General features: G+C 48.9%; 5 protein-coding genes across 5 annotated transcripts; 3 read left to right on the top strand and 2 right to left on the bottom strand.

Annotated features, from left to right (window-relative positions):
* Positions 1–178: 178 nt before the first annotated feature.
* On the top strand, positions 179–3,202 carry FSUBG_649 (hypoxia up-regulated 1; the record flags this gene model as incomplete). Its single annotated transcript, XM_036684693.1, has 1 exon — positions 179–3,202. The coding sequence occupies one exon, from the start codon at positions 179–181 to the stop codon at positions 3,200–3,202; it is 3,024 nt and encodes a 1,007-aa protein (XP_036543666.1).
* A 1,157-nt stretch (positions 3,203–4,359) lies between these two features.
* FSUBG_648 (uncharacterized protein) lies at positions 4,360–5,149 on the bottom strand (the record flags this gene model as incomplete). Its single annotated transcript, XM_036684682.1, has 2 exons — positions 4,360–4,959; positions 5,138–5,149. The coding sequence occupies 2 exons, from the start codon at positions 5,147–5,149 to the stop codon at positions 4,360–4,362; spliced, it is 612 nt and encodes a 203-aa protein (XP_036543665.1).
* A 108-nt stretch (positions 5,150–5,257) lies between these two features.
* On the top strand, positions 5,258–6,314 carry FSUBG_647 (uncharacterized protein; the record flags this gene model as incomplete). The annotated part of the gene is made up of 3 exons (XM_036684671.1): positions 5,258–5,286; positions 5,338–5,462; positions 5,521–6,314. 3 exons carry the CDS (start codon positions 5,258–5,260, stop codon positions 6,312–6,314), a joined length of 948 nt encoding a protein of 315 aa, XP_036543664.1.
* A 1,054-nt stretch (positions 6,315–7,368) lies between these two features.
* On the bottom strand, positions 7,369–8,038 carry FSUBG_646 (CENP-Q a CENPA-CAD centromere complex subunit domain protein; the record flags this gene model as incomplete). Its single annotated transcript, XM_036684660.1, has 3 exons — positions 7,369–7,711; positions 7,781–7,870; positions 7,929–8,038. The coding sequence occupies 3 exons, from the start codon at positions 8,036–8,038 to the stop codon at positions 7,369–7,371; spliced, it is 543 nt and encodes a 180-aa protein (XP_036543663.1).
* Positions 8,039–11,211: 3,173 nt separating this feature from the next.
* On the top strand, positions 11,212–11,710 carry FSUBG_645 (uncharacterized protein; the record flags this gene model as incomplete). Its single annotated transcript, XM_036684649.1, has 3 exons — positions 11,212–11,245; positions 11,304–11,343; positions 11,398–11,710. The coding sequence occupies 3 exons, from the start codon at positions 11,212–11,214 to the stop codon at positions 11,708–11,710; spliced, it is 387 nt and encodes a 128-aa protein (XP_036543662.1).
* Between the last annotated feature and the right edge of the window lie 487 nt (positions 11,711–12,197).

The following is a 12,197-nucleotide window of genomic DNA, read 5'->3' as shown; positions in this document are numbered from 1 at the left end:
TGCAACTTATATATACAAAAAGAGTTTCTCCGGGCCTTTTATTTTCCTGCCCATAGACGATATCGTCTTTTTGCTCTCTTTTCTCAAGAGGCAACGCTCCTCGTAAAAAAAAAAAAAAAAGACATACTCTCTGCGAATTGGTGTGCGCAACTGAGCGCACCCCACCAAAACCACCATCATGGCATCTCGAGTCTCGCCGCTCATGACGCTTTTGGCGACAATCTTCCTCTTCGCCACAAATGTTTTCGCAATCTCGGCTGTCTTGGGTGTCGACCTTGGTACCGAGTACATCAAGGCCACTCTTGTCAAGCCTGGAATTCCTTTAGAAATCGTCCTAACGAAGGACTCCCGACGAAAAGAAACCTCCGCCGTTGTCTTCAAGCCCTCCAGAAATGGACCTCAGAAGGGCGAATATCCCGAGAGGGCCTATGGTGCCGACGCCATGGCTCTCGCCTCTCGATTCCCCAGCGACGTCTACCCGAACCTCAAGACCATCCTCGGCCTGACCACTCAAGATTCTGTGGTTCAGGAGTACGCTGCCCGACACCCCGCGCTGCAATTGCAGTCCCATCCTACACGAGGCACCGCCGCATTCAAGAGCAAGTCTTTTACTGACGATGTGGAAGCCTGGATGGTGGAGGAGCTGCTCGCTATGGAGCTGCAGAGTATCCAGAAGAACGCTGAGGTGGCTGCTGGCGATGGAAGCACTGTCCGCTCCATTGTCCTGACTGTTCCTCCTTTCTATACCGCCGACGAGAAGCGGGCTCTTCAGACTGCTGCTGAGCTTGCTGGTCTCAAGGTTCTGGGACTTCTCAGCGATGGTCTGGCCGTTGGATTGAACTACGCTACTACCCGGGAGTTCCCCAACGTCAGCAATGGATCTAAGCCCGAGTACAACATCATTTTCGACATGGGCGCTGGCTCCACCAAGGCCACTATCTTGAAGTTCCAGGGTCGATCTATTAAAGATATTGGCAAGTTCAACAAGACCGTTCAGGAAGTTCACGTCCTAGGCGCTGGTTGGGATCGCACTCTTGGCGGTGACTCCCTCAACAACCTCATTCTAGATGATATGGTCAAGCAATTTGTCGAGTCCAAAGCCGCTCAGAGGGCTTCTGTCGCTGCTGAGAGCGTCAAGTCCCACGGCCGCGCCATTGCGAAGCTCACCAACCAAGTCGAGAAGGTTCGCCATGTCTTGAGTGCCAACCAGAACACCGGAGCCAGCTTCGAGGGCTTGTATGAGGACATCGACTTCCGATACAAGATCACCCGCACTCAGTTTGAGGAGATGGCTGCTGAGCATGCAGAGAGAATCACTGTTGTCATCAACGATGCCCTGAAGGCCGCTAACCTCGACATCATTGACATCGACTCTATCATCCTCCATGGCGGTGCTTCTCGCACTCCTTTCATCCAAAAGGTCCTTGAGAAGGTCTCTGGATCTCCTGAGAAGATTCGATCCAACGTCAACTCGGATGAGGCCGCCGTTTTCGGTGCTGGCTTCCGCGCTGCTGAGCTCAGCCCCAGCTTCCGTGTCAAGGAGATTCGAATTGCCGAGGGCGGTTTCTACCCCTCTGGTGTGAAGTGGGAGGCCAAGGAGGGAAAGATTCAGCACCAGCGACTCTGGTCTGCGGCCTCGCCTCAAGGCGCTGCCCCTAAGGAGCTTACATTCACCAACGAGAAGGATTTCACTGCTACTTTCTACCAGCAAATTGGCTCTGATGAGAAGGATGTTAGGACTCTGACTACCAAGAACTTGACTGCCACTATCGCTGCTATCAAGCAGAAGTACCCCTCTTGCGTCGAGTCTGAGGTTCGCTTCAAGCTCGGTGTCAAGCTCAGCGGCGAGAATGGTGAGGTTGAGATTGCCAAGGCTGCTGTTGAGTGCGAGGCCGAGGTTAAGGAAGGCCTAGTAGATGGCGTCAAGAACTTGTTCGGTTTTGGGAAGAAGGATCAGAAGCCTCTCAAGGAGGGTGAAGGTTCTGAGGAAGAGATGAAGGATGACAAGTCTTCCTCTTCCACTGCCTCTCCTGACTCTGCTACCGCTTCAGCAGCCGACTCTGCCGCTTCCGGAAGCACCGAGGAGGTCAAGCCTGAGGTCAAGAAGCGAGAGATTGTCGGTATCCCTGTTGAGATCACCATTGAGAACCGTGGTATCCCTGCCCTTACACCGGCCGAGATTTCCAAGGCTAAGGATCGCCTCAAGGCCTTTGCTGCCTCTGACAAGGCACGCTTACAGCGAGAGGAGGCTCTCAACCACCTCGAGGCATTCACCTACAAGATTAGAGATCTCCTAGAGGGAGATGCCTTTATTGAGGCTTCTACTGAGAAGGAGAGGACCAAGTTGGCAGAACTTGCCAGCGAGACAAGTGACTGGCTCTATGCTGATGGTGCAGAGGCTACCAAGGATGTCCTCAAGTCCAAGCTCAAGGTTCTCAAAGACCTGGTCACACCCATTCAGAAGAGAGTTGAAGAGACTGAGAAGCGACCTGAATACCTTACTGCACTGAAGCAGACTCTGGAGAACACCCAGGGATTTGTCGAGAAGATCAAGGGGCAGATTGCCGAGCACGAGAGCTGGCACAAGTCCGCCTCTGAGTCCGCATCCGCATCTTCATCAATTGAATCTTCTAGCACAGAGGCTGCGCAAGAGAAGGCCACGGGTGACTTTGACGGATTGGAAGACGAAGATCCTGCGGTTGCGGAGGCCCGCAAAATGGAGCAGGTCATTCGAGAGAAGGGACCTATCCCTCCTCTGTACACTTTGGAGGATCTCAAGGAAGTCATTGATCTTCACAAGGCCACACTGGACTGGCTGAATAAGCTCGAGGCCAAGCAGTCTAAGCTTGCTGCCACTGCCGATCCTGTTCTCCTTATCAAGGACCTGAAGACCAAGCGTGACAAGCTCGAGAAGGCCAGCGTTGAGGCCGCCCTCAAGGGTGCGAGAAAGGTGGAGGAGAAGAACCGACAAGCCAAGAAGGCTGCCAAGGAGGCCAAGAAGAAGAGCAAGAAGAGCAAGACAACAAGCGGAGAGGCATCACAAGAGACAGTGCAGCTTAACGCTGAGGACTTCATGAAGGACGGTGAGATCGATAAGGAGCAGCTCGAGAAGTTGCTCAACGATATGAAGAAGGAGAACGAGAAGAATGAGAAGAACAAGAAGAGCGAGGGAGAGAAGAAGCAGACTCACGACGAACTATAGACAACGGCGTATTGACTTTTGATCTTGGCTTTCTTGTAACGAAAATGAAGAAGTCGGAGCTGGTTGTTGATACGCATCTTGATTGATTCAGATGACGAACGATAGAATATCTGACTCTGACTATACTATACCTACCATATGAAGTAGAATACCATGAAGATGGACATGTGAATTTCTCGCCAATGAATGAAGAATGGGATCAAATGTGAGATGTTTGATATGTCGGTCCTGTTCCACGGGCCGTATCGCTTGGGTACATTGGTCCACGGATCCGTGAGTAACGAAGCATTATATCGTGTCCTTTGCTGTCTCTACCTGTTCCACGTCCATGTCTAGATACCTGAAGGTAGGTAAGGTAGGTTAGTAGTATCGTTACCCATCCTCGTGGTCTTGTGAGCCAGTATCATGACCCAAATCGAGTACAGCCCCCCCCCCCTCCGTATCCGTATTTTCAAGGTGGAATGTTCAATGTGCCGTCGTTGTTTGTTGCTACCAAAGACGTGGATTGGATATTGATGCATTGTTACGTCGCAGTTGCAGGTTCCCGTGTTTGTCCCTGGGCTGGAGCTGTAGGCGAGGAAAACGACCCGATTACAAGAGGTTGTGTAATGGTCGACGCGAGGTGATGGGCTCGTCTACGGGGGAGGGAGTGGCTCTCGGGTGGTACAGAGCGTGGCCGAGGACCTTGATATGGAGGTTGGTGATATAGGGGTCTCGGCTTCTACTACTCGAATGAGACGTTGCGAAAAGGTAGCGGGAGCTAAAGTACTATAGGTAGTAAGGTACCTACCTAGATTGCTAATAGACTGTCTTGGCCGAGAAAGTGTCCGACAGTGTTGATAGCTGCAAGGTCACCAACTGTAGCACCTCCCTCTCTCTCCCTCTGGGTCTGATCCAGTATTTAGATGATTCACTGGCCCTAACCTACCTACCTGTAGGTACCAAGTTCCAGTTTTCCCTCCTTCTTTCTCTGTTTCTTTCGTCAATCTCTCTCCCAGTTACACCTTCCTGTGTATTACAGCATCCAGTCAACTCTTGTCCTTTATCTCGTAGTTCTTCTCTCTCTTCCTCATCTTTCACTCTCTTGACCAACCTCGACTCGCCTCCTCCAATCTGAATCATGAGGAGCCTCACTTTTTTTGCTGTGCTCTTGGTAGTCAGCATTGCTTCTGCTTCTGCTTCTGCTTCTGCTTCTGCTTCTGCTTCTGCTTCTGCTTCTGCTTCTGCTTCTGCTTCTGCTTCTGCTTCTGCTTCTGCTTCTGCTTCTGCTTCTGCTTCTGCTTCTGCTTCTGCTTCTGCTTCTGCTTCTGCTTCTGCTTCTGCTTCTGCTTCTGCTTCTGCTTCTGCTTCTGCTTCTGCTTCTGCTTCTGCTTCTGCTTCTGCTTCTGCTTCTGCTTCTGCTTCTGCTTCTGCTTCTGCTTCTGCTTCTGCTTCTGCTTCTGCTTCTGCTTCTGCTTCTGCTTCTGCTTCTGCTTCTGCTTCTGCTTCTGCTTCTGCTTCTGCTTCTGCTTCTGCTTCTGCTTCTGCTTCTGCTTCTGCTTCTGCTTCTGCTTCTGCTTCTGCTTCTGCTTCTGCTTCTGCTTCTGCTTCTGCTTCTGCTTCTGCTTCTGCTTCTGCTTCTGCTTCTGCTTCTGCTTCTGCTTCTGCTTCTGCTTCTGCTTCTGCTTCTGCTTCTGCTTCTGCTTCTGCTTCTGCTTCTGCTTCTGCTTCTGCTTCTGCTTCTGCTTCTGCTTCTGCTTCTGCTTCTGCTTCTGCTTCTATCACTCCTCAGCACAAAGCTCGCAAGGGCTTTTCTCTCGAAGCTACCAAGAACTCGAATTCCAAGCCCGATTTCGTTCGAGAATGGGTCGCAGCTCACCAGAAATGGGGCAAGGGTGTCTCTCCAGAGACTTTGTCTGCATTCTCACTTCTTGATGACGGTAATAACTCTAATACTTTGTCATCCATTCATATGCTAACTATTCTGCAGATGGTCGTGTCGATGTGAAGCCCCTTGGAGCAGATGAAATCTACATCGCCGACGTCAAAGTGGGAAATCCTCCTCAGACCCTCAAGATGGCCCTCGACACTGGCTCTGCAGACTTGTGAGAAGCATGCCCTCGGGTACAAACGATTTGTGCTAACTTCCACTTCAGGTGGGTGCAATCTACAGACACAATCTATCGTGCCAACCCTGAAGGTCCTTGGGCTCCTCGATACAAGCCCAACTCTTCCAAGACATCTCGCCGACTTCGCGATGCCGAATGGGAAGTCGAGTATGGTGAGGATTATCTCTCGTCCCATGCCGTCGGGACATGGTATGCTGACCTGGCCGATAGTCGACGGAACTCATGCTAATGGCATCGTCTACCTCGATACCGTCCGCCTAGGAGACTTCGAACTCAACAACACAGCCATCCAGTCTGCTCAGATCGTCGCTCCCCGCTTCGAGCGTGAAACCGAACTCACAGGCATCTTAGGCCTTGCCAAGTCTCTTCCAAGCAACATCGATCCCCCGACTCCGTCTCTTCTTGATAAACTCCGTCCTCTACTCGATGATCCAGTCTTTACTGTTGATATGCGTCGAAATGCGACAGGACGCTTCGATTTCGGTTACATTGACGAGAGCCGAGCCAAGGACAACATTTCATGGATGGCCACACGGGAGGATAGCCCCCATTGGGACGTCACATTCGACACTACAGCCTGGACCGGTTTTCGTCAAGTCTGGATGGCTCACACTTTTGAGGCTACTATCGACACGGGAACTACACTGCTATTTTTGCCCGGGGATCTGGCCAGTATGTACTGGTACGACGTTCCAGACATGCGGGTTGATCCTCGTCTCGGCGACTCGTTCACGTTTCCTTGCAAGTTTTCCAACGATCTTCCAGACTTGATGTTCAAGGTGCCAGGCACAGAGCACGTTCTGAGAATTCCAGGACCGTACCTCAGCTACAGCACAACCGACAACGATTCGGACTACTGCTGGGGCGGTTTGCAAAGTGCAGAGAGCTTAGGTGTTACCATCATTGGCGATATTGCGCTTAAAGCCTTGTATGTCGCCTTCGATCTTGAGAACAACAAAGTCGGGTTTGCCAACAAGGATCTCGATGACATCGACGATTGGTAGTGGTAGTGGTAGTGGTGGTGGTGGTAGTAGTGTGGCTTTCGCGTTCGGCATCTTAGAGCTGTCGGTATGTAATTCTGGAGCTGTCGATACAGGTCGGCTATTGTGATGCTTTGTAAGATGAGAAGACCTAGAGCCAGCCATGTGTAATAAAGTCAAAGCGATATCAGAACTCAGGGGCAGAAGTGAGGCATTGTTCGAGTGACAAGGTAAAGAATTACCCCTATCTTTCCACGTGTGCCTTAAATGGAAGAAATACATATAAACCTCATTATCTCGGCCGTGAATTCAAGTCGATTGAGGCAATGTTGATGCACTTGCTATCAATTGACATGCATACCAGTCCATCCAAATACATTCCCGTCCTATTCATTCCATCTCATCTCAACTCATACAAACAGTCCCCGGTCCAGTCCATCCAATCCAATACCTATCAGACGCAGACGTGGACGCTATCCTCCCATAAACAATATGCAGCAGCCTGACGCAACAATTGTAGCGGGAGGATGAAAATAATAGTAAAATGATGTTGCAAATGCTGCCTCTATGAACGCCGGGAATCTTGGTAGCGAACGACAAAAAAAAGGGGGGGCTTCAGGCTGGGGATGCGCCGTTGATTTCTCCGGGGTCCTGAAAACTCCAGCAACCGGAAAGCATTGTTAATAACAAAAAATAGTCGAGGGCGTTTGACGTTATTAATGCGCCTCGGCTGTAATCCGTGGCTTTCTTCAAAACAATGAATTGGCCAGTCGTCGAGGCGTGCGCCGAGTCAGTTTTGAAACATGTTCCCCATAAAGATAGATGAGCGGTCGGGTTGGAGTGAGAATTGCGGTCTGGCCAAAGGTTGCATGCAGCTCAGCCGTTGGTTCACCGCGCCCGCTACCGTCCACTAGCTCAAGAGGGGCGACATCATCTCTTGTAAGAGGCTGACTGGCGGTGATGAGCGAGAATTGGCCCTCGATAGAATTGAATGGTTCATGCAGAGAAAGGGAGCAGCAAAAAAGGGCAGATTGCTTTATTCATGGTCTCCGTCTTTATAAAAAGTCAAAGATATTCGTCAGCGCGGGCCGTCTTGTAAGTCATCGCGGGTGACGACGTAGTATTCACCTTCACTGGCACCCGGGGTCGGGGGCATGTTGCCCGAGGAGGGAGCTTGCTGAGAAGCGCGGGCAGTTCCCGGTCGTGAGCGAGCCTTGGAGTCGTCCGAGGGAGCATCGAGGGAGCTTGACTGCTGCTGCTGCTGCTGAGTCTGGGACTGGTTGGTGTTCTGTGTCTGGACCTGTGGCAGAGGAGAGCGCTGATGGGTGCCGCCTACAGAGCGACGTAGGCGATCTTCCATTTCGCGGATGCGGGCTTCGAGAGAGGCGAGTTCTTCGGTGTTCTTGTCGACTGTTTGCTTCCTGGACAAGGCGAAATGCGGTTAGATGCAAGGTTTCTGGTGTAAAACGGTGAGTAAGTGGTAGACCAACTTATCGTGGACTTGCTGATCCAGATCGGTGAGCGAGTTCTCGATGCGGAAGATGTCCATCAACTCTGCACTAAAAGAGCGGGCGATGGTACTATACGAGAGAGGCATGTTAGGTCTTGGTTCGCGATCACATTGATTCTGTAGACGACATGGCAGGCGTCTTCAATTGAGGTGAGCATAGGGGGGGGGATACAGACGATTGAGGGCGACGGCCACTGGGCTGCCAGTCGCGATCGAGCTCTTCGTCGGTGAGAGTCATATTGCTGATTATACGAGATTAATATGATAGAAGCTGAGCGAAGTAAAGCTAAAGGTCGAGGAATATGGAATTGCAATGGATATCACAGTTGAAGCGCAAAGAGATGAAGAGTTGAGAATGAGAATGAATGATGGAGGGAGAAACGAGACGGGAGCAGCTCAGCTCTAAAGACAACACGAGAGAGAGGCACTTGTAGTGGCCGTAATTAATGGAAGTTTCCAAGGGACGGGTTCTACCTTTAGAGCTAGAGCTAGCGACAGCCATTTCCTGAGATGAAGTGGGCTCTGGCCCCTGGGCTCCCATTTGCCCCACACGCGACCCGACGCCCACGCGCACAGCGCATCTGTTAGGGGGAGGGGTTCACTGTGAGATCCACTCCAGCTGTCCCTAGGGCAGAAAGTCCCCTGGAATTAGCGGCTTTTTCTGGTAGGGGGGCGTGTGATGTTGAAATACCTATCCGTACCTAGGTAGGGTGTGCATGAGGTTAGGTTCAGGTTCTTTGAATGAACCTTTTTTCCACCTACGGATGCGGATTGAAGCAAGAGATGGTGATGTAGCGATTTAGAACAAAGAGTCGATGATCAGTGTGAAAGCGGTTAGGTGAGAGACTCGATGGTTTGTTTGTTTGTTTGTTTGTTTGGTCTGGAGATGTGACAACGTGGTTGAAAGCGTCAGGAGGAAAACTAAGGTAAGACATTGTTCATAAACTCTCCATGCATGACAGACCAGATGCTATGGTTAACCACCTAGTGAGTGATATCGAGGTCAACAAAGTCGAATGATACATAGTTTCCGTCCATCAAAACTGTCAGATAAAGACAGTACATACAACCTTCTTCTTTGTCGCCAATATCCGTGCATTGATCAAATAACCTTGAATAGTCCTTACGCCCCCGCAAACAGACGGTGATACGACCCCCCTTGTCCCGTTCGAGACTGGATGAGCAGATGAAGAAAATGTTTCTATACTATTTGTTTAATGGATAATTATGGCTTCTCCGTATCGATTTAATGGCTAATCAACAGCCGAGATGGCCTGGTCGTGACGAGGTCGTATGTGGTGGAACACACACGCCCCCAAATCATCATCATCAATAAGACAAGACAAGAAGAGAAAGACAATGCATTGCATTGCATTGCATTGCATTGCATTGCATTACATGCAGACTCCTCCTGAGCCTGTAATTAACTCAGAACCCCTATTTTGAGATACAGGCAACAACGAATTCATCTCATCACGGCACATTCTAGCAATCATGAGCCTATTGTTGTTTCTTGGTGTAGCCCTCGTTATCAAGTCTCTATTTCGCCAAATTTCCACTCATTTACCCAACCATGGCTCGGCAGCGCCTATCATCATGTATGTACTGTACGGATACTGGCTGTACTTATCAACCAACATAGGTACCCAAGCGAAAAGGGGGCCGAGTGGGCGGATGACATCAATTTTAATTTACTTACTTCAACTTTGAATCCTGGTTCCATTGTTTTAATTGAATGATGATACATGATTACCTGCTTCTCTCTCCTTCTAGACTCTCTCTCTCTCTCTCTCTCTCTCTTTCCTGTGGTTCGAAACGAAAGCATCTGCATTTGTCGCGTGCTTGATTATTAGTTGCCATAAATAAGACATATTTTAAGGCAGACAGGGCTATAAAACGCCATTTCATTAATCGATTCTGTTCAAAGGGCACGCGCCATCTCGACGAGACTAGGATCAAGTGGAATTTAATGCTAGCTCCACTTTCTCTTCCTCTTTCATGCCTGATCTTGATGATTGCACTGGCCAAGACTCTCCGCTTTTTGGCTGGGATAAAGTGATTCTCGTCAAGTCATCACGGCTATGACTTGGACTAGGGTGATGAACTGAGACATGTCATGGGGCACCTACACCCGACATTTGTACCGGCCAAGAAAGAATAAAGATCTCCCGTGACTTGTATATATGTATGTGGTTAGGTAGGCTAAGTTCTTCTGTTCTATAAGTCGCCTGGACATGAACATTGAACAAGACTGAGGGGGTTTGGTCTAGGGTAGACGTGATGATCATGATGTACCTAAGGTAGGTAGTATAAGGACCCGGCATTCATGATGCTCCCTCATCTTATCCCCCACTATCCGTACACGGCTCGAACCGAGACTCGGTCATCCCGATGTGATGGTGATGCATTAAAAGGCTGGATCCATGTTCATATATCGTTTCAGTAAGTGACTTTACGTTTACGGGAGGGGACTATTTCTCAGTCTGTTACCCTTCTTCTTCAGACGTTCATTAAGGTGTAGCTTACACAAGTAAACATCGTAGCAACAGAATGAAACTACAAAAATCAGTCTCAACACCAAATCCTCACTTATCTTACGATACGATATCATTCGTAAGATCACAGCAATTTGTGAATTCAGCAAAAATATAAAAGGAACAAGTTCACTTGCCCCGTACTGGAATCGAACCAGTGATCTTATCATTACTAGTGATACGCTTTACCACTGAGCCAACGGGGCTTGCTTGTGAGCTTATTGGAGGATCAGCTTCAGATTGGGGACTTGAAGATGGAAGAAGGTCATTGGAATATGGTGATCACAGGATGAACCAGATGCTACCTAGTCATGATAGATGATCAACAGTGACCATTGGGTTTAAGTCAAGTTTCAAGTGAGGTCGTAAAGTTTATTAAAGGCAAAGTGCGGAACGGATAACTCTATCGTCTTCTCTAAACTCAGAGTATTTGCAGTTACGATACACTTAGAATGCTCTACCAAGTTCACGTTGATTTTCAACGTCGACGTGGAACTGTGATTCCATCCTATCAAATGGGCCAAAGCCACGACTAACTCCGAACCGGCCAAGATGGTTCATCTATATATGGAGCTTACTCAATTGTATTCTTCAGCCAGAATATGTCATGTCATCCCAATGAACATGAGATACAAACACTCACTGGCTCTGCAGGAAGATAACTTCTCAATATTGTTCATCACTTTACAAACGAGCACAACCAGACAATGAATCATGAGAAATTGAACGGATCAGTTAGCTATGCCCTCCCCAAAGTTCCTCTATTCACTCCGTTTGAAGCTGAATGTTCACTGCCATCTGCAAACTGGTTGCCACTGTCACTGCCATGTTGCTGCATACAAACGCCGTAGCAACTATACCTTCACTTTTGTTTACCATGTTACGTCCTCCCAATCTCGACTCTTCTTCCAGTAAAATAAGTACTAATCCCAGAACACAGAACTATACGTGCCTCTAGATTTTGACCAGAAAGAATCATTGCTAAGCTCTATTCGATCAACAGACAGAAGTGAGTTCTTTAGCTGCACGCCTCCATAGTGAACAACTTACCTAACTACCTTAGATACAATACAGGAGAACATACACAGGAACCATTTTACACAATCTCAACCACTGTAAGAGAGAATCTTGGACCCTGCTGTCCAGAACCATCATCTGCAACAACAATGAACAACCCTGCTATCGGGACCCTTGAAACCCCTCAACCTGGTCGATCTCTTCCTGTCGGCTTCTCTCGAGACGCTGGGGCCGGCTTCATGCTTGGTAGTCTTGGGGGTGTCATTGGCTTTGCCATCTCGTACTGCATCGTCTGCTTCATCATGAGCACACTGCGAGCTCGACGCCAGCGCAACTTACGCCAGACAGCTATAGAATAAGGATGCAGCGTCAAGAATCAATTCTTTGCAGTCTGATATACATCGAAAAACAAGGCTTGGGTAGTTTTGGAAGGGTGGTATGAGATGAATATGACTGGACGTAACATTGCATTGGTAGACGACAGCTAGGTCCACGATCGCGGCAGAAGCACAAGATTCGAGAACCTGAAGACCAGACCCAAGTGTCTTTGGAAGCATAGTTCCTGGCAGAACCTAAAATACCAGAAGTATTACTCGGTCATCATCTCACCAACTATCGTTAGATATTCCTGAATATATAACTCTATCAGACCGAAAGCATTATGTGTTGTAATCAAGGTGACCCCAGAGTCAAGCACCATTCAACAACTTGTGTGTAAACGGTTTCGAGTCGGAGACCTGTGTCAAATCTTTCTACCTAAAAGCTCTATATATACACTCCTCTTTTGAAGAAACCAGTCTCGAAGCAACAAATTTGCCGGGCATTAGCAAGTTAACGAAACACCGA

Source organism: Fusarium subglutinans (assembly GCF_013396075.1).
Source record: "Fusarium subglutinans strain NRRL 66333 chromosome Unknown NRRL66333_c0000003, whole genome shotgun sequence".
NCBI lineage: Eukaryota > Fungi > Ascomycota > Sordariomycetes > Hypocreales > Nectriaceae > Fusarium > Fusarium subglutinans.
The sequence above is the reverse complement of the archived record's forward strand: the minus strand, read 5'-3'. Positions and strand labels throughout refer to the sequence as shown.